Here is a 27,408-nt window from a genome sequence, read left to right as displayed (position 1 = left end):
ACGGTGGGCCGAGATGTGAAAATGCCTCGTCGGTACCGTCGTTATATGTCGCTTTAAAAATGCGCCCTCATTTATCTGGGTTGAGTTGAGTTATTTTCGTTAAGGTTTTCTTCGGGCGACGCGAGTGAAAAACAGAGGAAACTCGCCGAAGATAAATCGGTCCTGTTTCGTCCGCTTGACCAATTGCCGAACCGAAGGGGGCGCGAAAGAGGCGATGTAAAAAGAAGACGATCGGATCCTACGGGAAAAATAAGCGACCCGAGACGTCCAAATAAATTAAGTCGTTGAAATGGATCAGTTAACTCCGGAACGTAATTAATTAATTAACAGTAAATTTATTACTGAATCAATCTCGCATTTTATTCGAACCATTAACGGGACCAGTATTTCGTGTTAATTGATTTATTTTTCTTGTTATTTTAGGTCTGTTTGTTTTTAATTATAAATTTTGTTTGTCATTGTAGAGTTTCCTTGGTAAAATTCTGAACCCTATCATTAATTCACAGTCGGCACTAAGGGGAGTGTCTACTTCTTAACCAAAATGCTGTTATTGGTGTCACAACCGCAGCTGTTGTCATCTTGATCCATCTTTTTTTCGGAGCTGTTCGCTGAATATTTCATCGAAAAAGTCGATTTCGCTACAGAAGTCTGTAAGAAATTAACAGGTCAATTGAGAAGTCCCCGGCCTACCACATTTTTTTGGCAAAATTAGTTTTTGTATTCAACACAATTCCCTTCAAGGGTGATACACTGATTATATCGACCCTCTAATTACCAGCGTAATTTGAAGATAATCAAGCGTAATAAACTCGAGTTTTGCACCGATATGTGACAACGGATGAAAGATGGCTCCATCATTTCACTCCGAAGTCCAATCGATAGTCATCCGAGTGGATTGCACAGGATGAACCAGGTCCGAAAAAGCTTAAAAAAGGAAGGTCCATCAACAGCGACTACTACATAGCGTTATTGGACCGTTCGAAGGACGAAAGCGCCGAAAACCGGCCGCATTTGAAGAAAAAGAAAGTGCTACTTCACCAAGACAATGCACCGTGTCAAAAATCCATGAATTGGGCCTCGAATTTCTTTCTCATTCATCGTATCCTCCAGATCTGGCCCACAGCGACTATTTCCTGTTCTCAGATATGAAAAGAATGCTCGCCGAGAAGAAATTTTCGTCGAACGAAGAGGTAATCGCCGAAACTGAGGTCTATTTTGAAGCAAAGGACAAATCGTACTGCAAAAATGGTATCGAAAAGTTGGAGAGTTGCTATAATCAGTGTATCATACTTGAAGGGAATTATGTTGAATTAAAAAAGCAAATTTTGCTAAAAAAAATTGTATTACAATGGTAGGCCGGACACTTTTCAATTGACCTATTATATATGCAATATTAGTTAAAGGACTTGATAGAAATCAAAGCAAAATCAAAATATATAATCAAATATGGGTGGAAGATTAAGAATTTTCTGTAAATCAAAATATTAATTGAATAAATAAATGTTTAAAATATGTTTATTTTTATCTTTATATATTTCAGGTTGGTATTGAATTGAGAAATGGAAAATTAAATTCGCAGTACCAAGAAATGACTTTAACCTTACTTCATCTTCTTCTACAATCTCGCATTGCCCACAACTTCCAGAACCTGAACCTCCTGAAAAAAAATCATCAATTCATCAAATCGTATTGTAGAGTTCACATAAAAATATCGAAGATGAAGTAGTCATACTTTCACAAGAACCACCAAAATCAAATGTTTTTTCCCCAGAAGCAATACAACTTGACATTAAAATAAAGGACCAATAAAGTTGGCAAGAGAAATTTCCTATATTCTTTGTCAATAAAATAGACTGTTACTGTAACGATATAAGACCTTTTTTTGAAGCAGTTGAGGTGAACTATGTCTCTAGTGATTGACGTTTATTTTTTGACAGCTCAACGAGAAGCTTGAAAACAGTTTTATTATATAACCGAAAAGAAATTCTACCAGTCGTTCATTACGTAGATCTGATCTGAATTCCGTATATCCGAGCTATGAAAGAAAATTTGACTGAAAACAGACCAAATACGAATTTTTTACATTAAATTATCATTTGAATATTTATGTTAATATTAATAATTATTCAACTGATAAATAAATAAGTTAACGATAGTATCCACATAGACGATTCATTAATTTATATAGTTAGTTTACAGATTAACTTTAATGATCAATCACTTCGGATTTAAATTTTCAATCCGTTCTCTATACTTTAATAAATAATGATATGACAGAATAAGCTTCAGTTAAGCTTACAATAACTAATATTTTATTGTATTAACAATATAAACGCCTTATAATTAATTATCCTTTTATATATGATAATAAATGCCTTGTCTTTAAAAGAATATTATTCATATATTCATATGTTGTTAAAACTAAAGTTTCAATAGACTTTATATCAATGAATGCTTCTGGTCGAGGTCAAGTATTATTAGACTCTTAGAATTAGTTTGCCCAATGGATAAAAATATATGAATATTCATTGCCATATCATATATCGAAATTTCAGTGCAGTTGTAAAAAATTGCTCCACATACCAAAAAAGGAATTGATATAAATGAAGGAATTTTCCAAATAATTTAATAATTCGAAGCTCGAACATGTACTATAAATACACAGAAACTCCAAAATTAAAATGTTTACCCCTTACGTCGTATTCAACAGACAATAGCCTATCCTATTTTCACAAATAATACTTCGATTTCAATCAATCAATAATCAACCCTTAGATTAAAAAATAAATAGGTTTTTTTTTATTTCCTAAGAACTCTCGAATGACAAAAAGATAAAACTATTATAAAGATATAAATTTAAGGTAACTTGGAAAGATTACCCAATTCCCTTTACGATAAATAAGCAAAAAAATTCTTCAAAAAGTTTCTATATTTAGTTTATGTGTAAACACTTTATTTTATTTTAAGTGTTCATGTTGAAAAAATTTTTATTTTCAATCACATCAACTGGAAAAAATATGATATCGAATGTCGAACAGAAAAACATCAACTTTTATTGGATTCTTTCCAACATGGAGTTGTAAACAAAAGAAAAAGCAAAAGGAAAAAACGATGAATTTATGTTAATGAAATTATCTGCCAAAACTAGTCCCCTAATATCAATAAATATACTGGGATAAAATGGAATGAAATTTAGAAGAATGATTTAATTTATAATATATAGACTTTCTGTTATTCGTCTTACGTCGAGATTTAATAATCCAGTAAAAGTTTTGTTTTGGTTGGAAGATTACCGTTTCTAAATTTTTAGATGTAGTATTAAATAAACCTAATATCGCTGTCTAACAAGTAAGGTTTTTATTGTCAATTTTCAAAAAAATTTACATAAAGCGTATCTTTTTTACAAAATAAACTTGTTTCAGTTAAAAAATAGAACTAACGGAATATTTAAATATACAGTTTATCCAAAGTTGGTGTGAATATACGTCATCTCAGTTTATGATGTTAAAACGCTACAAACGGTTTTCGCATCAACTCTGAGTTTCAGTTTATTGGGTCTTTGCACTATAACAAATTTCTAATCTAAATAAAATAATGAAACAAAAATGTTTTCAAATATAATTTAGTTTAACAATATAGTACATCTAAAAACTACAGTTAATTATACAGCCATAACAGTTTATAGGTTACAGTTATAATCTCTCATCACTATTGCTTTCAAGAATTTTGCATACATTTGACAACCGGACGACATTGACAGGCTCATTCGTTTACGTGATTCAATTTATCAGACAGCATTGTGTCTCTTTTCAGCTAGAATAAAATAAAAAGGAAAATATTCTCTAACTTCGAAACCAATTTACAAATTGCGACAGGCAATAAATTAAACATTTTGATGACGTATGTTCACAATTTGGATTCATACATTGGATAGACTATATATTTATTTCTCATCAGCCTTTTTTTCTTAATGTAGTCACTCAATTAATATCGAATACTACCTGACAATGACAGAGAGTGATGAGAGTAATAAAGAGATATAAGTATGGGAAATATGAAAGACGAAAAATGAAAAAATTTCAGGACCTTCAGTGATTGTAGTCACATTGTGGGAATAAAGTCTACTTATAATATGTTCTGAATGACCAATAAAAAAAAGTACACGAAATAGTTTGGATTTAAGTAATTTCTGCCGTAAGCCGTAACTGAATAAAACGTGTATAGTCCACTAAACACTAGTGAAATTTTTATATTTAAAATTGACAAGCAAAGTGATAATTTTAGTTATACATGCAGAGTTATGTCGATAAATTAATTGGAAAAACAAACAATCATTATTTCATCTGTTAAAAAGTTTTTAAAAAAAGCACATTTGAAAAAAATATTATATTAATACCTATGCATCTTGTTTGGTTTGTCACACAACGGACAAATTCTTCTCGAAATTTTCTTTTGAAATTACTTTAAATAGTTACAAAAAACATAAACATGCTTATAAAGTAATTGGTTGTCCTATCATGTTCTAAAAAAATATTGAACAACCCAGCTAGCTAATAAAACGACCGCTTTTTCATATTTACCCTGATATTATTACATAAAAGCGTTCATTTGTGATACTTATTAAACAACTACTAAAAGAGTAACGTTTTCAAACTTTATATTATGGCTTTATTCGAACTAAAACTTCCAACTGCTCAATTTGAGTAATTCTAAAGTTATCGACGTGTGAAATAAAAACGTCCATAGCAACTATTACAAGTACTTTTAATTTCCGTATAATTAAAAAATTTTATACCAACTTTCTAAACTAAAGTTTAACATTCAAAGTGTCTGGATATATTTTTGACATCCAAAACAAATTCGGAACGCAAATAGAGCAACTTTATAAAAGATACTTTATCGTTAATGATGTAGCAAACAAACTTCGGAAACTGCGAAGGAAAGGAAAAAAGAAACATTAAAAATAAATTTGTATTAGTGGCGTTGAAAAGGAAAATATTCATATAATTGCAGCACTTCCTCTGGAGACTGAAACACAATAAAACTATTGCGTATTGAAACGTTTTTCTGATACGTGATATTCAATACGATCGTTCAGCAAAATATCCATATACTGAGCGATTCATTTTTTCCTCAACTCGTCTTGCAATATATCAACATTACATTTAAAGAGTTTTTTTTTATAAAAATACAATATAAAAATATATCTAGAAAACTACAATAAGTGGAAAGAAAACTGTATTAGGGTATTTATATATTTTATGTACGTTATATAGCGAAACTAATATAGCACTAAATACTTTAAGAAACATGTGTTGTGTCTACTAACATGATTTGAAGGTTGATATGTTTATTTCATAATGGTCTAGTTTCAAATTGTGTGGGTAATTAATTCCGGTTTTTGTAACACATTTCACTAGCCACATCTAAGTAACCAATGTTATGACTTGAAGGGTATGCCATTTTATTCTACTGACTTTAACCTCAAAATGACGAAACTTAGGTTCAAAATATGATCTGTCTTTTTGAAAAAAACGTGTGAAATTTGGCACGGTTAAAGCTTACATCGCGGAAGAATTAGAAATACGCCCTAATCAAGCAAACAGAAATAGCCGACAGATCGGTGACACAAAATATATAAACAAGCATTTTATTCTCTGGCTGACACGCTGCTAGCTCTAACACTCATATATGCTAGATTATTCGCCGTTTCTGTTGTACGTAAATCAACTACAAAATCTGGCAACGTTTTACCGCAAAATTCCGGTAGGCAATCTTGAATCGGAATACAAATACCCAAATTTTACATTTATAACAATATTAAAACGGAAAGTGAGTGTATTAAAAATGTGAGAGTTATTTAAGAATTTGTGTTATGACTATTCTCGTATTGTTGGACCTATTAAAGAGTTATTGTAGGTTTGCATAAAAACGATCAAGAAGTGTATGATCACGTAAAATGGCATTTTACATTATTTATACAATTTGTATAATATACAACTGCGAAAGAAAAACGCGATATATGTTATGCGAAATTTTCGTCCCAACGTAGATTAACAAAATTTGAAAATAATAAAAATCGTCTATCCTATTTGTTTACTAGATATTTAGAATATTTAGCTTTTGATTTAATTGTCTGGTAAACGGAGCACCGTTAAAACATATTGTTCTCGCATAAGGACAACATTTCTTAGCTCTTAGCATTTCTATTGATCGATTGATGTAGCAAACAACCTTCGAAAACTGCGAAGGAAAATAGAAAAGAAACAATAAAAATAAATGTGTATTCATGGCGTTTAAATGGAAAATATTCATATAATTGCAGCATCTCCTCTGGAGACTGAAACACAACAAAACTATTACTATTATTATTTTTTTTATAAAAAGACAATATAAAAATATATTTAGAAAACTACATTAAGTGGGAAGAAAACTGTACTGAAGACTTGATACATGTGTCCTTTTTTTTCTTTTGACTTGGCATTTCTGTCGTTAATGATGTAGCAAACAAACTTCGGAAACTGGGAAGTAAAGGAAAAAACTTCTATTAATGGCGTTGAAAAGGAAAACATTCATATAATTGCAGCATCTCATCTGGAGACTGAAACACAACAAAACTAATACGGATTGAAAGGTTTTTCTGATACGTGATATTCAATACGATCGTTCAGCAAAATATCTATATACCGAGCGATTCATTTCTTCCTCAACTCGTCTTGGAATATATCAACATTACTTTAAAAGAGTTTTTTTTATAAAAAGACAATATAAAAATATATTTAGAAAACTACAATAACTGTACTGAACACTTGATACATATGTCATTTTATTCTACTGACTTAGCATTTCTATCGTTAATGATGTAGCAAAGAACGTTCGAAAACTGCGAAGGAAAGGCAAAAAGAAACAATAAAGATAAATTTGTATTAATGGCGTTGAAAAGTAAAATATTCATATAATTGTAGCTCCCCTGGAAACTGAAATACAAGAAAACTATTACGAATTGAAAGGTTTTTCTGATACGTGATATTCAATCAGCATCATTCAGCAGAATATTTATATATTGAGAGATTCACTTTTTTCCTCAACTCGCCTTGGAACATATCAACATTACTTTTAAAGATTTTTTTTAAGTAAACAATATAAAAACATTTTTAGAAAATTACAATAAGTGGAAATAAAGCTTTATTAAGGTATTTATATATTTTATATAGGTAATATTATGTATTGTATGTAGATATTCTAAAAAATGTTGCTGCATCTAGTGATAGGATTTAAAGGTTGATATGTTTACATTATCACTAGCGTTGGGAACCAATCGAATCAGTCAATAGTCAAAAAACTAGCCACTGAAAATAGTAATTACGATTTTCAATCAAATGCACGGTTCGACTGTTTTTCAATTCGTGATGCCAGACGAAGATGTACGAATCCTTTCCCGTATAAATTGTGAGAGAGGAAAGGACGGAGATAATTGCTTGGGGCAGTTAATTTTAGTTAATTTTATAGGTGGTTATATTTTCCAACGGTAGTATAAGCGAGACCAAAATGTAAAAATTCCTTCACGAACTAACTTTAAAAAAGAAAAGGAAAAAAACTATTACTGAATACTGTTATAATAATAAGACATAACATGCAGTTCTTGCTTTACATAGCGAGAAATCCTTGTCTGCTTCCCAGCTAAATTCACTTAAATAATTTTCGAAGTAATTCGGTTTATATTCTTGAATCTTTTGATATGTCTGATTACTAATTCTATTAAGCACTTTCTTTTATCAATTTCCTAATTTCGAGGGGGTAAGTTACCTCATATTGTAAGTAAATAAATTATTCTTTTAGTCTGGTGTATTTATTATTTTTGTAATGTATATTTTAGGTAAGAAATCTAAATTTAGATAAGAGACTATAGGAATATATAAGTAAAGTAATGAAAATACGCAGCAGTTAAAATTAAATACCTGTTGTTAAATATTAAAACTTAATAGAAACTAGATATAATTAAATGATACTTAAAAAAAGGTTAGTGAGTGTTACTTCTTGTGGTTTTACTTTAGTATAAAGATATTTATTATTTTAATATACGTTATATATCAAATACAGTTCTGACCTTATATTGAAAATAATGTGAAAACGAGTTATAGAAACATATCATAAATTATTCGCTTTAGTCTTGCTTTTTTACTTGCTGGTAGAGATTTACAGTGAGCATACTGAAAATTAATGAGTACGGTGAAATGAATGAGTGAAATGCTGTTTCAAAGGTATGAAAGGAAGTTATTTTTGTATTGAATAGTGGCGGTTGATTATCGAACCCGCCGTACTCTCCTGCCCTAACCTCATCCGACTACCACATTTTCGCATCAATGGGGCTTCAAATCAAAACCGTGTGGTACTTCGCCAATCTCTAAGAAGATAAATGATGACTGGAAGAATGACATGACAATGACAAGCGAGAAAATATTCTTTTAGAATGACATTACCTGAGAAACGGGCAATATTTATAGAATCAAATGGCTAATACTTTCAATAAATAAATTTTAACCATCCACTGTAAATAACGTGTTTTCTTCGAACAAAAAAAAAGGAAAGGCGGAAAGACGGAAAACGGAATTACCAGCAGATCTGGTAAATATAAATATCTGGTAAAATAAAAATAGGATCGACTTTTCCTATTCAGATTCAAAATACCGAAAACCTTGGATTTATGATAACGGTGTAATATATTCAACATCTTCAATGGATTGACTAAAATTATGGTAATAGTTCCGGATCCGGACAAATCCGTTAGCATAAATTAATCTTCAGAGTTTGTATATTTTCATGTTAAACTTCTTGTTTACAACGTCATATCCGACAGATCCTTATAAAAGTAGATTATAGGTTTTTACTTAAGTTTTGTCGACATTCTAATATATTATCCCATGATCGTATAGAAATCAGATTAAATAGTAGGGTCAAAGGTCAATAGAAAGATGTAAACGAGGAGCAAATGTTTGTTAGTGGAATAGGCCATTAAGTAAATCAAAACTTCGAGGGGTGGAAATAAATTGCCTTGACTAAGATAACAATATGGTTTGCACTTTCAAAGTTATAATGACATAAATATTGTGTTATTTCAGATGCCAAACTACTCTAAAATAGGAGTATCATAGAGTATCCGTCAGAGAGTTTATCCGGCTTCAAAAAATAAATAAGGAACTCACTAAAAAGTAAAAAATAATCAATCTTAGACTTTTAACACATAAAAAAAATTTCAAATAAAGTATGTACATAATAATTGTAATAAGTAAATAAATATAAACAAAACTCTTATTTAACCTATATACTACGCGTATTTCAAATTCTACTATATACACACAATTTAGCTTAATACCTACCCAAGGCCATATATCTATTTACAATATTTATTTGAACTACTACCAACTGATCATTTTGGAGTCACTGCTGAACCCCCGAACCACCTTACGCAGTTATTTTATTAAGTATTACAATTGATTGGTCAAGTAAAGGTGCAGCTCGTACGAGGAAAAATCGGAATAAAGAAACAATGATTGAAAGTAAGGAACATTTCAGGCTGCGGGGTCCGCTACCTAACCTAGGTGACTTGACAAATGCTTTAACCAAACCAGAACAACAATAGAAAGTCGTTGCCCACGCCGGGTATAGAACCCGCGACCTCTGCATGTGAGCTAAACGCTCTAACCACTACACCATAGAGACAGTTGGCTGCAATGTTTCTGCAAGGCTTCTCATATGATATGATTAGTGTTTAAAAAGCAAACAACGGCTTTTGCACTGAACGATTTGGGTAAGCAAACGGTTGCTAAAAACTACTGAAAAGTATAACAGTTCGGTCCTTGCTTTCATCATCAGATTACACAAAATTAAAAAATTTTTAAAAATTTTAACCAATAGAATTTTAGATGAATAAGTAGGGCGCGCATCTTGAAAGAAAGAGAAGAGCGTCCGTTTGTGAATCACCTAGTCATAATCACCAAATAATTAACTTTATATGATATTTATGAAAATTAATACACTATTTAATGTTAGACTTAATGCATTAGAAGATAAAACATTAATGTCTAGGCCAAAAAATCAATAACCTTATACTTTAGTCCAAATCATTGATGCCGATTGCAAGATTGCTAATTATATAAGATTCGATCTTATAATTATTAATTTATATTATATTTATTAATCTGATGCATATTAATGATGATCGCAACATAATTTTTACATTTTTAGCAACATTAACAGATCAATTGAAATGCCCCCAGCCTACCATAGTAAAATACATTTTTTGGCAAAATTAGTTCTTTTTATTCAACAAAATTCCCTTCAGGGGTGATATTCACTGAATATAGCGACCCCTCAACTTTTCGATACCATTTTTGTAGCACGATTTGTCCCTTGTTTCAAAATAGGTCTCAGTTACGGCGATCACCTTTTCGTTCGACGAAAATTTATTCCCTGCGAGCATTCTTTTGAGATCTGAGAACAGAAAATAGCGCTGGGGGCCAGATCTGGAGAATATGATGGATGAGGAAGCAACCCGAAGCCCAATTCATGGATTTTTGATACCGTTTTCATTGACCTATGATACGGTGCATTGCCTTAGTGAAGCAGCACTTTCTTTTTCTTCAACTGTTGCGTTTTCCCATTCAGGGTTCATCGTGTGCAGTCTACTCGCATAACTGTCGATTCGACTTCGAAGTGAAATGATGGAGCCATGTTTCATCGATTGTCACATATCGACACAAAAACTAGAGTTTATTACGCTTGATCAACTCCAAACACTTTCCGAATCATCAAGTGGTTATTGTTTTTGGTCAAAAGTGAGCTCGCGCCCCACACCCCCTTGGCACAGAGCGTTCTCATACCCAAATACTCGTGAATGATATAATGTACACTTTCAATTGATATCTTCAGAGTGTCTGCTATTTCATTCAATTTCAATTTAGGTTCATTCGAAATAATTTTGTGGATTTTTTTTAATGTTTTCGTCGGTAACAACCTCTTTGGGCATCCACTGCGTTCACCGTCTTCGGTGCTCATTTCACCACGTCTAAACTTAGCATACCAATCCTTGATGGTCGATTTTCCTGAGGCAGTGTCCGGAAACTCGGCATCAAGTCAAATTTTTGCATCAACTGTATTTTTTCCTTAAAAGCAATATTTTTTCAACACGCGAACTTACTTTTTATCCATTTTTTTCACAATAACAAAAGTTGCTTCACTCAAAATGCTATAAACTAGTGATACGACAGCTGTCAAATTTATACACGCATCTTTTCAGTGTTAGAGCTAACTAAAAAACATATGGATTTAATTCTAGTAGCGCCATCTATGTATCACGCCGGGGACTTTTCAAATTACATGTTAAAAAAAGTTACATCAGTCTTATGCAGGCCTACCTTTAATAAACTTTAATTCTGTAGAAACTGATTACTTATTGGTGACTTGTCATACTTTTTTAGAATTGTTGAGCGATTGTAATTTAAGCACTATATATACTAAAATTATTTGAAATAAAAAAAAACACCACACTAATAAACGAGGACTGTCACTGACTATTTGCTAATGATCGTATTTTAATTATTTTCTCTCTCTAATTTGAAAAGGGAAAAGATATGGAAATAAAAACAATTTCATTCAGAGATAAGACATTGACAGATCTATTTTCATACCCAGTTATTTCTTGTCAATCACCTACTTATACGTTTACCTAAGAATAAGTTTGTAATCCAATACAACTTTCAATTGTTTAATTTTTAAGAATATTTTTTTTATAATTTAATCTTAGTTTTATTTATTATTTAATTTTCGTTATTAACAATATAATTCATAGAAAATTAACTATAGCTTATCAATTGGCCAAAAAATTTATTTCAATTAAAAAAATACTAGTAAGTAGTAACTTGTTAAAATATAAAGTAATTTTATTGTGCTTCTCCTCCAAAGCGAGTTGACAAAAACAAATTTTTTTGACATACCTATTAACATAAATTTGCTCTTGTTGTTTTTACTACCACTCTCTTATCATTTGTTTACCACAACACAGCCGGAAAATGCCTACAAACGTTCAGTTTACCTTATTTGCATTTAAAATTCACCAACTTTCCTTTCCAAGTTCGAATATTATAATTTGAATTTATTTATCTAAATTCTACTTCAATATAAAAATATTTAGGTAAATTAAAATTTCTGGTTTATTGAAAAAAATATTCTTACGGTAAATATTCTAGTTGTAAAAATGCGAAACTTTTACTGCATATGAGTTGTGATTATAAAATAACTCTTTATTACGAATGTGGATAAACATCCCATATTATAAATACTAATATAAAATACATAATTCCCTCACTCTACAACTACTAGAATTGCTGAAAGAAAGGTTAAACAAAGTGATTTTCACAAGCTTCATTTGAAACCAGCTTTACACTATTGGGAAGGTACTGTAGAAACTGAAGCAGATTGTAGTCGAGCGGAGAAAGCTCTGAATTGCAAGGTAGAAGCAAAGAAATTACACAAACTAACTATCGCAATTTGTTCCGTGTCACTAAGGATGTATGTGGTCAAGCCTTGTCCCCATGGAACATAATCAGTTATAGTTGTTAAATGTTTCTAGTGAACAATTCCTTTTCAATGCCATTAAATCGTTGTTTAGTCTTCCATTTATCACCTTCACTTTAGCATCACTTTCTTTGGCATAAATATAAGCTTTGCAAATTGGTTTCAACTCCTCCTGGTTTCAGCAACGTTCTTTTCAGCACATCATTGCGGAACGCCAGGCACAAGAATGTTCACAAGTAGAAATCAGTACGTTAAACTTTGTGTGTCAACTGCTGTGTCACTTCATGTGGAACCCCAATATCGAGCTTGTTTAGAGATCTAATCCTATATATGGGAGTATCCATCCCGTATCAGAACAAATAAAGATAACAACAATCTGAATTGGTTTTTGCAAATAGTATGGTATTCCTCAGGAGACAAAAGGTTTTTATTTAGAATTATGGAATTCCCAACACTAATAGAGAAAACATCCCTCCATCAATCAGCGACCCAACGTTGGAGCTGGACCTATAAAAACCCCGATACAGATACTCAACGGCCTATCCCAAGTATAAATTCAGACGATCTAGAAGGAGCAATCTCAAAGCTTACTCTAGATATCCAAACAGCCGCAGAGAAAGCTACAACATGCAGCTCTGAACCTTTTCTAATTAATCTACCAATAAAATTAAAAGAACTAATCAGGTACGAAAACCGATTAATGAGAAGAGCTTGTGCCATACTGGACTGAGGTTTAACGCGTGGCACAGTGCGCAATCAGAAAAGTCACGGACAGGTTAAAAGCCTGGAACGAGAGGAAATGGAAATCATTTCTTCAAAATCTTGGCAATCCCACTGCTCCTTATGACCTCTGGCGCGCCCAAAGCGTAATGGGGAAAACTTCGAACGCAATCCCCTCTGTAAAGGCCGATTCCTTCACGGACTTCACCATTACAAATCCGAAAAAAGCCGAGCTTCTCATTGAATTGTTCGAGAACCAAATGAAACGCAATCCGACACTATCCCCTACTTGAAAAGGAAAAACTTCCAATCAGTGCCTCTTCTAAAGAGCATAGCCTCTCCCAGAGACCTTCAGCTCTCAATAAAACGTCTGTCTTTGAAAAAAGCTCCAGGCCCAGATAGTATTACAGTAAACCATCTGAAATATATCCCCAGCAAGCAACTTTCAGAGCTTGCCAACATTATCAACACCGTCCTGGGGTTAAAGCATTTCCCACAGATTTGTAAACATGCGCTTGTCGCTTTCGTTCCAAAAAAGAAGTCCAATCCACCTGAGTATAGGCCCATCAACAATTCAGTTTCCGTACCAAACACTCAAGCCTTCAACAAGCTGCCCGCGTAGCAGCAACCATCCACCAGGCACTAAGAAAAGTGTCGCAAAAAACTTTAATTTAATAATGTTTTTTACGATTTATTAATATACTGAATATTGTGAAAAATGATATCATACCACCGAAACTGATCGGTAACCTTTTATCGTGCATTATTTACGGAGAACGTCGTTAAATGTGACAGTTTTAAATTCGACGCCCACAGAAAAAAAATGGACGGAATATAAAACAGCCATTAAATATATTATGAAGTTTTCTTCCAAGAAATAAAGTATAAAATATAAAATAAAATATATATATATATATATATATATATATATATATATATATATATATATATTATATATTATATGATATATAATACTAAATACAAACATATAATTCCCACACTCTCCCAGTACTAGAATTTCTGAAAGAAAAACTTAACCAACCAAGTGATTTTCGCAAGCTTCTTTTGAAGCCAGCTTTACACTATTGGGAGAATATTGTAGAAACCGAAGCAGATGATAGTCGAGCGGAGAAAGCTCTGGACAATTTAGATTTTCTTCATTTAGTAATTCAAGATTATTAATACTGTGTTGATTTTTAAAACTTTTTTTTAAAAACCATAATTTAGATTTTTAAATGGCATGATTAAAAAACCGTTAGTAAATATTAGTTCTTGGAATAGTTTGCTTTATATTAATATACAGTTTCTGTGTTAAAACAATTTTTAGTAATATTAACAGATAATTTTTAAATTATTCTCTTTAACCTATTATGAAAGAAATATGAATAGCTTAATACATTGCTGTCGAACATTGACAGCAGAGCGGTCACTAGTACTATTTTTTCTCAATAAATGTCATTTTAAAATTTTAAATGATCACAATACATGGAAGTAAAATATTTTTAATATTTTTAGCTTCAGCCTCGTATAAAGGATATTTTAATGGTATACGTTGTCATTTATATAAATAATATTTGATACCATATATAAAAAGTAGTCATCAAATATCCATCTCCGAAACTAATACTCGCATTACACATCTGGCATAAAAAATAATGACAAAACAGTTGACAAAAAAGGCCAGGACCATTTTTTTCGTAAATATACGGACCCCTAATTGAATATTCAAGACTCGTAGGAATCAAATCGGAACAACACAAGCCCGCATTCCGAAGTCTCATCGTCAAGCCAAGAGCAAAAAGCACTTTTCGATCCCACATCTTGACGCCTCGACCTTTTTCTTCGTCGGGTGTCCGCCTGACGCCGGAAAGCGGCACAAACAAAAGCTGACGAGCAGAATTGATCGGAAAACGGGAGAAGCGACGAACGGAGGGCGAATATTCGGGAGAACACGGATGGCCAGGACGCGAAGAGTCCGAGGAGGATTTCGTTTTAAGAAGTTCCTTTGCGAATAGTTTTATTTGAATCGAGGACGATTTCGTCGACAGATCGATGAATGAAAAGTTTTATTTGTTTCTGTTGTCAAAGCCAATAAGTTTAGCGAGTCTGGGGATTTGGAGGTTGTTTTAAACGAACACTTTTAGTGACGGCTAAAAAACAAATTTATATACATTCATTTTAAAGGAGTTATAAAAGATGGTATTACGGTGTATTAAATCGTATCGGGTGCAATTCTAACCAACTTCATGTTCCTCCCTTACATACTTTACATTTAAGGATGTCATTTCGTCGTGAACAAATACATTTTTCAGGGCGTCGATAATGTTTTCACTTCGATTTAACGAAAAAGGTGACTTTTTTAGCTCCATCGATTTCAACATGCGAATACTGCTTTCAACGTTTTAAAAATGGACACCAAAGACATAGAGCATCTTGGAGAACCAAACAAATTTGAAAACGAGCATTTGAAGACATTACTCGATAACTAACCATGCAAAACGCAAGAGGAATATGCAGAATTGTTGGAAGTAACAGAATAAACCATTTCCAATCGATTGCAGAGCATAGGAATGATCCAAAAGCCAATATATGTTGACGAGCATTTAATCATGTGTTAAATGCTGTTTAACGGCTCAATTGATAGGGTTTTTGCATCCTATTGTTACGGATCACGAACTGTAGGTCAATGGTAAAGTAATGCTCTGTATTTGGTGGCATTAACTTGGAATGGTAAACTATAAGCTGCTAAAACCTAATAAAACCATCAGTGGTGACCGATTTCGACCACAATTGATCCGTTTGCGTTGAGCACTGCTCGAAAGACGACCGACAAAGTAAGTGGGTAAAGTATAATGAGAAGTATTAGCCGACACGTCATATTATCCTGACTTTGCTACTTATTCGTTGATCATGAATGAGTCCTGACCTATTTGAATAGGGATTTACCTATGAAGGTACCCAAAAATAGGTCGATTCGTGGGTAGTCTCAAAAGATACATCGTTCTTTCAAGATGAAATCCATGAATTTTCTGTAGAGTGGGAAAAAATAACGGCTACCGACTTAAAATACCTCTTGAGTAAAATACATTGAACCGATTTTTCACAATAAAGCTTCAATAGTTTTAACCATTATTTTATTTTGAGTAGTTTCTTTCATAGAGTAATAGAGAGACAACTCAATAGGGGCCTATGGAGAAAAGTTTTTGTGGGTTTTATGCGATGCAACCCACACAATAACTTAGTAAAAAAACAAGAACCACGTGGAATTCTTTATTTACAGAAACTGGTCCGACACGATACAAGGGGTACTTCTTCTAACAGCGGGAAAATGAGAAAGAGGGGTTTTCGAGAGTTATAAAATGAATTTATACCTGGCAGAATGCGATGGTGCCAATTACACCAGTTGACAATCGGCCAGTGTAAAGTACAAGAAAAAGAAATAGCCTTCGTTGTTGTCGGTTTTATTTTTGGGCTTTGCGCGTTGTACAGTATGACTGGTTGTCTAAGCCGCCACATCTTGCTTTGCCCAATATCCAGATGGGGTTAAATCGGCTATTCAAGTATAACATGATTAATTAATTTAAACTTCCATGATAGGTACCTGTAAGGAAAACATTTTGTGGTGACGACATTTGATTGGCTCTTTGATAAAGTTTGGCACGTGACGTTATGTTTAATTTTCCAATAAAATTTAAATAAAGAACAATTTAATTTCTGAAATAAATTTATTAAATAAAATTCAATGAATGAAATAAATATAATCTGTAAAACTGCAAATCACGAATAAAATATAAATATAGTATAAAAATAAATATATCTATAAAAAATAAATATTATCATTATTTTTGAAACAAATCAAATTTATCTCTTATACTTAAAGCAAAACTTTGAGTCTTTCTTTGTTAAAATTCTGTTTGCCTGTTTTATCCAAAAGTATATGGTGCATATTATTTTTAACATTCTATCTGAAAGATTAGTATAGTTATTTGGTATTAGTATCTGGTAAATCATTTAATAGTGTACAACTAAAAGGTTTTAACTTTACATTTTTTTTAATGATATTTGACAAAAAATTTGTTATATTATCAATGTGGTAATATGGAGAGATAAAATAAAAAATATAGCTCAAAGAAGTACTGACAGTATAATAAAACATTTTTTTTAGGCATGTGATATTGCCTTGCCTCGTTCGTTCATATAGAAACATCTGCAATTGAAGGTATAAAGTGAAGTTACAATTTCTTAACTCCTGATAATACATCCCCCGTTAGTATGGAATTAATCCTCCTCGCAAATTCCGAAAGGCAAATGATTTGTCAAACATACTAACCAAAGGATGTGCATTCTTCAATCCATGCACTCTAATAGACCCAAAAAAATTCCAAATTATCTTGATTAAGTAGGTTTAAGCCAATATATTTATTCGGATAATTACACATTTTTTTCTGTAATGAAATAAACCCCCTCAATGTGATTATTAAAATTTTATTCACCTTAACAAATTTGTTCTTCCTCGGGCAATAAAATGTAAGCACTTTTTAATTCCTGAATCCCTTTGCATCAAAATTCCTAATGTATTGAACTTTGGTTAATCCTCTCTTAAAAGGTTTACATTCAGGAGTTATTATTTTAGTGGAGTTTCAACTATCAAACGAGTTATTTCAAAATCTGACCAAATTATTAACGATCGAAGAAATCGTAGCAGTGGAGAAAAGTTGAACATGATTATATTTTTTGAATAGTAATTAAAAATATTTCCATTCCATAATAAGTGTAACATTTATTATATTTAAAAAGGCTCCGGAAGTTACCGTGCGATAATTATTAGTTATGTCATGGATTAGTTTTTTATATGTTATAATATGTTTATTTACTATTTATGGTTATTGTACATATTTAGTTTTTAGGTTTTATTTAAGTTCTATGGTGTTATCTCTATTTATAGTATGTTATTTAAGAATAGCAATTAACATACTAAAATACAATAAAATTATGCACTTTTAAAATAATTTGCTCCAATCTATTTTATCCGTCCTTTTCTCTCTCACAATTTATACAGGAAGGAATTACTATTTTCAGTCAATAGTTTTTTGACTATCTACTGTTTCGACTGTTTTGTGACTATTAACTGTTTCGACTATATTCAGTCGATAGTTCGATAGTATTCAACGCTATTTTTTTTTGTTTTTAAAACCCACCTGACGTTCTAAAAGTTTACCAAAAGAATTACAAACCTAATAAGTTATTTAAAATATAAATTGGATTATTTCAAGGACATAATAATTTCCTTCAAGTGTAACACAGAAACAAACTTATAAAAAATAACGATAACTTATAAAAACTTATAACTTCGGTTTATCGATATCGAGACTCAATGCACTCTTTCACCATCGACCAAACGACAGTTGTATTGACAATTCTACTAAAATCACTATAAATATACATCCTATACACGGTAAATAGAATATTAGTTCCCTACGAACAGCGTTCAAGAACAAATCGACCGTCACCATTTCTTTTTATTCCGGAGCAGTTCGAGATACCTACCTAAAGTGATCGGAAATACTGTTTTTTGACCAACAAAGGCGAAAATCGTTCTCGCAGCCATTCAATAAACGTCCCGGCGTCAGAAAGTTGAATGATTAATTTCTGGAAGGGCGACCGATTCCGATCCGTTATCAGGAAACCGAACGTACGAAGGCCCCAACGGACCAAGAATAGGAAAGTTGTACGTGACGATGTCTCGGGCGAAATTTATTAATTTAAAAGCGGGGGTCGGTTTTTTAATCGATAGATCACGCGGGCACCGGCGATTCGTTTGCAGTCCAGACGGGACCTCTAACGTCGTAAATCTTCTCGTTATATAGTCCCAAGTTATTAGCGATGAAACGACGTCGAGACGCAAGAGTAATTTGTAATCGAGCGAGCAGTGGTAAAGGATTACCCGGACCAGCGTCAAAATCCCAAGTAATTAACACGCCCTGATGACTTACCCAAACTCTGGAAGACGGTGAGATGATTGACGGCGGGCGGCGGTGCCTCCCCCAGAGCGACTTGTCCCACCTCGATTCCCAGGTCGACGCCAAGACGTTTTAATTTCTTCAGTTCGCGTTCGGCCACTTCCCGGGAGTCCACGTACACCTTGGCGTGTTTGTAAATCGGATCGTCCAGTTCCAAGCCTTCGCCAGCAGAAACACCGATGGCTGTAATAATAATAGCGTAAATATAAAAATGAAAACGACAGTTTCATTAGTAGTAACTATATTTGGCCGCTATGGACGGCTTTCGCAGACTACTCTCCTCTTAGCCAACTATATTTTTTTTCAAATGTAACAATAATATCTACTAGTGATCCCCCCTGTTGTCGAAATTCAACCACAATGTATTAAATTAATCAGGTGTCTCTCATAGTAGGACTAATTTAACGTTAATTTGTGCATCAAGAGTAATTTTTTTATTATTAATTATATCTTACATCAGATATGCTTAATACAATCGTAATTTACAAATTAATTTATTACCGCTGTTGTGTTGTACTTGCAGTAATATACAAGCAAGGCGAGTACGGGATTAATACACCAGTATATATTCCCATAATAGTTAAAATAAACGTATTTATTGTTTTTATAATATATAAATTTAGGTGAATGAATAAAATATAAATATTATATGAATACATAAATGATATAATGAGAATATGCAGGAGTTAAAATGAAACTAACAACATAATTTGAATAGATAGTATACATACGATAAATAGAAGAAATTATGAATTATTAACAGTACATTTGCAGCCGGCCTGGTGGCGCAGTGGTAAAGGCGATGGGACGGTTTTCCTACTGTTGCGATAGCCGCGGGTTCGAATCCCTCTGGGACAGGTCGTAAATTTATGTTTATTATTGTTTAAAATTTGTGAATGTTCTAGGCGAGAGTGTGAAATCCGACAAGTAAAATGATCCCAGTCACGCCAGTAAACAGGCTGGGTAAGACCGGGTGTCTTCTGGGATTATTTCTAAAGTTGGTCACTCGCCAGTCGGTAGGCTTAAGGCTGAGGACCGGGGTTCGGAGCCCGAGTTAAACTAGTCCAAATAAACCCATAGTTGATAAAAGGAGACTTTAAAATATATATAAAAAAACTATTCTTCCTATTTGATTTCTGAACGACGGGGGATACATCAAAGAAAAAACAAAATTGTTGTTTTCATTTAATTTAGAGCATATTCATGTTTATTCACCTTTTAAACCTTCCCTGGATTTCCACAAATAATTCAAGACCAAAATTATCCAAATCGGACCAGCCGTTCTCGAAATTTAGCGAGATTAACGAACAACGATTCACCTTTATATATATATATATATATATATAGATTTTAGGTAACAAATATAAATAAAAATATGAATAATGAATAATGAAACTATGCAGAAGTTAAAATGAACCTAACTACATAATTTGAATACATAGGATAAATAGAAGAAATTATGAATTGTTAACAGTACATTTGCAAATATTTTAAAGCATTGATAAATATTAAGGTGTTTAATGATAAATGCAGTAATACCTATATTTTGGAAAATCACTAGTAAATTTAATGATTATGTAAAGACATTAGTTTAATATACATTTCCACATTGTAAAAAATAAATTACCTAATTGTTTTTTAATATGTTTTAATATATAGACATGTACTACCTTAATTAAGGTTATATATCAAATATATTTCTGATCTGATTTTAAATTATTCTCTCGACTTTGTTATTAGAGAAACATAATTAACTTTACAAATTGTGGTCGAATTTCAGGCGTGTAGTAAATTATCATCAGAAAATGTGGCCATTTTTACCTTTCATATTTAAGGATAGCACAGGTTCAGAGTTAATATAATATTGGTCCAAGGACGCTACCTTATGGTAGAGCCACATAGAGAGGTTTAAATCTGAATATTCGTCACAGTGAGATGTGCCATGGACAAAATTAACTAAAAACTGAATTTATAACATTTAAATTTTAGTATTTTTATTGAATTGTTGTGCTGACTATTTGTCACTAAATAACATAAATACATCACTTTATATCTTGGTTGGCCGCGCTTTTATTTAGCAAAACTTCTAAACTTTGACATATTTGACATTTATGACTATATATATATATATATATATATATATATATATATATATTCATAAACTACACAAATTTGGCTAGATATTTCTATACTCTAAATAACTTAACAGAACTTCGCGGTAGGTTTTATCCATAACAATATGACGTACTTACTTGAAAAGAAAAAGTCATTTCTATATATACATATATATATATATATATATATATATATATATATATATATATATATATATATATATATATATATATATATATATATATATATTCATATATTCATATATTCATAAACTAATTTAGTATTTCCAAAAAAAAATCGAATTACTGTGAGTTGCGATTAACAAAGATTTTTTAAGTGATAGATGTTACAATAAAAGATAAAGATATAACCGACATTTGGTTAGAAACTCCGAAAATAATCGATTTATGAAGAAAATATTTTCACTTCTTAATTTTGAAGAACCGTCAAAACGTTTGAACGATAAAATAATGAATTGTAATAAGGTTTTTGGGTTAAGAATGGCCACTAAATATGAGAAAGTATGTCGTTCCCGCAGGGGACTTTTTTAATACTAATATACAATATCTTTTTCAATATTATATTATCAATATTCAATCAATATCTTGACATCAAATCTCACTTATTACACACCTAATACATTTTTTAAAACTCGTAATTGAAAAAATATGTATTTGTTCTTCTTTAGCAAACTTTTTGTGAATACAGATATTTTTGAACTTTTTAAAAAAAACAAAACACCAAAAAAATATTTTGTGATGGGTCGCGGCCCTCCGGCGGCTGCACCCACAAGCGAACAATATGATATAATTTCCAGGTTTTTCTTTGGCCCATTTAGATATATTAATTTTTTTCTGCATAATTTAGACCTAACATACTCTTTAAGATATGGCCACTTCATATTATTACCAGGACACCCTGTATATTAAGTAAAAAATCCTAAATATCTTTTAGTATATTGTTAGCTCATGCATTAAATTATTCAAAACCATTTACAGAATTAAAATTGGTAGACAGGTATACCACGTCAAACTGTATGACGATTAGAAATATAAAATTTGAGACTGGTTATGGCTCATCTGGCCACGTAATTTCTTTGCCAACTTATATTCGAGACCATAATACCATTCTTTATCAACTATCTAACTGATTGATTTAAGGGAAAATTCTAATAGTGATCAATTTAAAAAAAACAAAACTATAATATTCTGAACGTATTTACTATATATTAAAAATATATTATTTCTGCATATTTTGAGATCTAAATTTGCATAAAAACTCGAGATTCCAGTCATATAACTTTTAAATTGCTTAGAAGAATATGTCCACCAGTACGCATCAATAATTGTCAACTCCCACAAGCAGAGGATGCTAAATACTATGGTAGATCGACGCCTAACTTGGATAAGCATATACTCGGCAAAAGGAAACAACCTGAACTTAGCTCTACCAAATATATTCGCTTATGGAGCGCAAATCCATATTATCATTAGATAACAAGATATTGTTGTATAATTATATACTCAAACCTGTTAGGTTATATGGAATCCAACTATGGGGAACCGCTAGCAAGTCTAAAATAGACATCATACAACGGTTCCAAAATAAAGTGTTGCACGCCATTGTCGATGCTCTTTACTATGTCTCAAATGAAGTGATACAGTGCGATATTCTTCTAGAACCAATAACGTGTGTAATTCAACGTGTTCGTGTGAAGTACTTCGAAAGAGTTTCGGTGCATCCCAATGTACTCGCTAATCAACTAAATATGCGAAGTGACAGTGAAGTGCGTAGACTAAAACGTCTAACACCTTCCGATCTGATTATTAGACATATATAGACTAGAATAAGCGTTATTAATACATATACTTATTTTATAATAATATAAAATAAGACTAATTAATTAAAATAGTATACTGCACAGGAGATCACTTAACGAAGTGATTTTCTACATACCATGTGTATATAATATAAACATAACAAATATTTATTGCCCTCTGGGCAAATTGTGAAACTACTAACAGTAATAATACAGAAAAACTCGATATATTAAAGAAAAACAGGCAGGATATTATATGAGGCTCAAAAAATGGGATGATTGCTTAGTCGATAATATTGTATATACAAATTTTGAGGCCGAAAATTATTAAAACAAAGCTCTTCACAGCACTATTAATATCCCATGGTATATCAGAAATGAGCATATCTAGAAAGGGTACCAGTAAAGGTGTCAGCGTAGAAAATAAACGGTTTGCGAAAAAGACCAAGTGATACAAAATATATAAACCTTTTTAACTAGTATACAGAACGAGTTTTTATAATTATTTACACTATATCATTTTGAAAAAAAATGTAAATTGGGAACTTACAATTAAAAATTATATTATATAAATACAATTTTTTGAGACACCTTGTATAAGTATGTTTCAAATATAATTCCGACAGTAAACGTGAAAAGGTAAAATCCGACAAGCAAAAGGAACTTACCGTTTATGTGAGCACCGCTCTTAACCCATTCATATCGCAGGATGGGGACGCTACCAGGAGTGGTGGCAGTAATCAGGATATCCGCGTCTTTCGCGCACTGTTCAGCGCTGGAAAATGCTTTAAACTTTGTTGTGATGAATTGGTCATTGAGTTTATTCGCTAGAACCGTTGCCCTCTCAAGTGTGCGGTTCCAAATCCTTATCTAAAGTATACATTTAACAATCTTTTAATATATTAAATAATAACAATTCCTATACATTTCTAAATTTGAAATAATTTAGCTTTTAAACAACAACAAATGTGCGTAAAAGGCTGTTCAATTAATCGCGGAAATTAAAAATCTCATCCGACCAAATTAACAGACACAACAGATCAATTGAAAAGTCCCCGGCCTACCATAGTAAAACACTTTTTTTTGGCAAATTTTTTTTTAATTCAACATAATTCCCTTCAAGGGTCATACACTGATTATAGCAACCCTCCAGGTTTTATATACCATTTTTGTAGTACGATTTGTCTTTTGCTTCAAAATAGGCCTCAGTTTTGGCGATCACCTCTTCATTCGACGAAATTTTTTTCCCAGCGAGCATTCTTTTGAGATCTGAGACCAGGAAATAGTCGTTGGAGGCCAGATCTGGAGAATATGGTGGATGAGGAAGCAACTCGAAACACAATTCATGGATTTTTGCCATCGTTTTCACTAATTTTGACACGGTGCATTATCTTGGTGAAGCATCACTTTCTTTTTCTTCAAATGCGGCCATTTTTCAGCTATTTCGTCCTTCAAACTGTCCGTTAACGCTATGTAATAGTCGCTGCTGATGGTCCTTCCTTTTTCAAAGTAGTCAATGAAAATTATTCCATGCGCATCCCATAATACAGAAGCCATAACTTTTCCAGCGGACTGTTGCCTTTTCCCACGCTTTGGAGCAGGCTCATCGTGTGCAGTCCACTCAGATGACTGTCGATTGGACTTCGGAGTGAATAATGGAGCCATATTTCATCCACTGCCACATATCGACGCAAAAACTCGGGTTTAATACGCTTGATCATCTACAAACACTGCTCCGAATTATCGACTCGTCATCGTTTTTGGTCAAAAGTGACCTCGCGTGGCGCCCACTTTGAACAGAGCTTTCTCATACTCAATTATTCGTGAATGATATGATGTACATGTTCAGTTGATATCTTTAGAGTGTCTGATATTCATTCAATTTCAATTTATGGTCATTTAAAATCCTTTTGTGGATTTTTTAAAAGTTTTCATCGGTAACAAACTCTTTTGGGCGTCCACTGCGTTCATCGTCTTCAGTGCTCATTTCACCACTTCTATACTTAGAATACCAATCCTTGATGGTTGATTTTTCTGGGGCAGTGTCGGGAAACTCGGCATCAAGCCAAATTTTTGCTCCAACTGTATTTTTTTTCCGTCAAAAGCAATATTTTATCAACACGCGAAATTCCTTATCAATTTTTTTCACAATAACAAAAGTTGCTTCACTGAAAATGCTATAATTCACAAACAAATGATCCGACAGTTGTCAAATTTATACATGCATCTTTTGAGGGTTAGGGCTAACTAAAAAATATTTGGATTTAATTCTGGTAGCGCCATCTATGTGTCAGGCCGAGTACTTTTCAATTGACCTGTTATATGTTATAGAATACAAATTCATATAGAATATGAAGATTGATTGATTAATATTAATGGTTTAGAGACTCCCCAATGCTTTAGCTGTTTATTGTATAGTATATACAGTTTAAAATTAGACTTTAAAACAGAGACCGGTTTCTTTGGGGAAGTCAAACACTTTGGGCACTTTCTGAGGTGAGAAGATATTTTTCAACGAATTATGTAAGTAATGAATTCTTGTAACAGTTAATACTAATTTCTATATTTCACCAAAATATATAAGGAAAGAATGTAAATTGGCAGTGACCAGTCAGTAGCCAGTTTAATTTCACTTGCTAATCTCTATAATGTATGTTATTGCAGCGCCTACTCCTATAGAGGTCTGTCGGAGCCATATTTATAAACGACCTCACAATATTCTGACAAGATTTAAAGGAATAATTTCCGAAATACAAATGATCTCTGTTTTTGTAATTTATATCCATTTTGATAATCCAAATAGTCCAGTTTGGATCTGATTATAAATTTATAGGTCCTTAGTATCAAAAATTGATCGATGTCCAGTTTTCTACAGGATAAGTACTTAATGATATTGAGATCCTTGGCTGTTTTAGGTTTAGGTATTCGACGTGCTCTCTCCAAGAGATAAAGTAGTCAATCCCGAGGCCCAATATTTTAGCAAATGATTTTGTTGGTATGACTTTGTTACCCAAAGTGAGGAAAGTTTTTGGACAGTTTCTGGGTTTTCAAAAATCGATCACAGATGATTTTAAAGCTGAACATTTAAAACCCGAAAAGGCAGACCATTGAGTGATCCAAACAATTCTGCACTGTACTGAATGCAGAGTATAAAGCTCCTTCAACTAACCGTCTCCAAACGAACCTTGAATGTAAGGTTGGTTAAAACGTTTTTAATAAAATAAAAAATGTTGTCGTTTGTGTTGCAGGAGTGTATTTGTTCAATAATTCTCTATCTCCAGGTTAGGTCGAATGCTTTTTTGTCTTTGTCTAAGACCACTGCAATCGTGAGCTATTTTTTTAAATCTTTTCTTAATTTTTTGTTTCAGATCAAGGAGATGGTTAATTGCTGAACAAACCCAAATAAAACCCAACTGGTACTGAAAAAGAAGAGGGTTAGAATGTAGATGCCGATTTAGACTTACTCCCACCATTCTCTCAAATATTTTGCAAAGATTACAGTTAGTAAGAAGAGAATAAGAAGAAAAATTTAAATTATTATTTCTTCGAATTAACGTACAACACTTTCTTAATACCAGTGATGAAAATTCCATAAAGGATTCATCATCATTTCGATCAATGGAAGTTGAAGGTAAATTACATGAGAAACTTTTCCATACATGAGTTGGCGAGCAAAGGATGTTTCATCACCCTACAAAAGAGGATTCATATTAACATAGGCGACCCTAGGAGAAGAAAGAGTAGATGTAATTATAATGGGGGTATTACTATATTTTCTTATCTCATTTTCTTATCTAAGCAAAATAGATGCACAATTAGTTATACTTGATACTTAACATTATCCTGTGGAACTTTATGTTCCTACATGCCTAGTGGAGTATAACTGATGGGTGTTTGCCGACGACGTAGCTTTAGTTGTTGTAACCGCAACTGAAATCACCTTAACGAACTTAGCTAAAACCATCTTGCTATAGAAGCAAAATAAATAGTCTCAAGAATTTCTTCTCTATATTTGCAAGTAGAAGAACAGTGCGACTTTTACCGGAGCATGGAAATAGAAGAAATCAAGACAAGAGTAAAGGTAAAATTACCAGGGACATATAGGAACAGGGCAGGGAAATGAATACATAGATTTTTTGGAGACCTCCAATTACGATTTGA

General features: G+C 32.3%; 1 protein-coding gene across 3 annotated transcripts in view; it reads right to left on the bottom strand.

The window, feature by feature from the left end:
• The window catches only part of LOC143206495 (ketimine reductase mu-crystallin), a 55,097-nt gene that overhangs the window by 21,130 nt on the left and 6,559 nt on the right, over positions 1–27,408 (bottom strand). For all 3 annotated transcript variants that reach the window (XM_076419066.1, XM_076419065.1, XM_076419064.1), the window contains 2 exons: positions 23,916–24,117; positions 19,287–19,496 (listed from right to left, as the gene is read on the bottom strand). In XM_076419066.1, coding sequence (XP_076275181.1) covers positions 19,287–19,496; positions 23,916–24,117 — 412 coding nt within the window. The remainder of the gene's footprint in view (positions 1–19,286; positions 19,497–23,915; positions 24,118–27,408) is intronic.

The sequence above is a fragment of the Rhynchophorus ferrugineus genome, unplaced genomic scaffold (genome assembly GCF_030347505.1).
Source record: "Rhynchophorus ferrugineus isolate W39M unplaced genomic scaffold, kcgeb_rfMv2 rfM1, whole genome shotgun sequence".
Taxonomy (NCBI): Eukaryota; Metazoa; Arthropoda; class Insecta; order Coleoptera; family Curculionidae; genus Rhynchophorus; species Rhynchophorus ferrugineus.
This window is presented reverse-complemented; position numbering and strand designations above follow the sequence as displayed.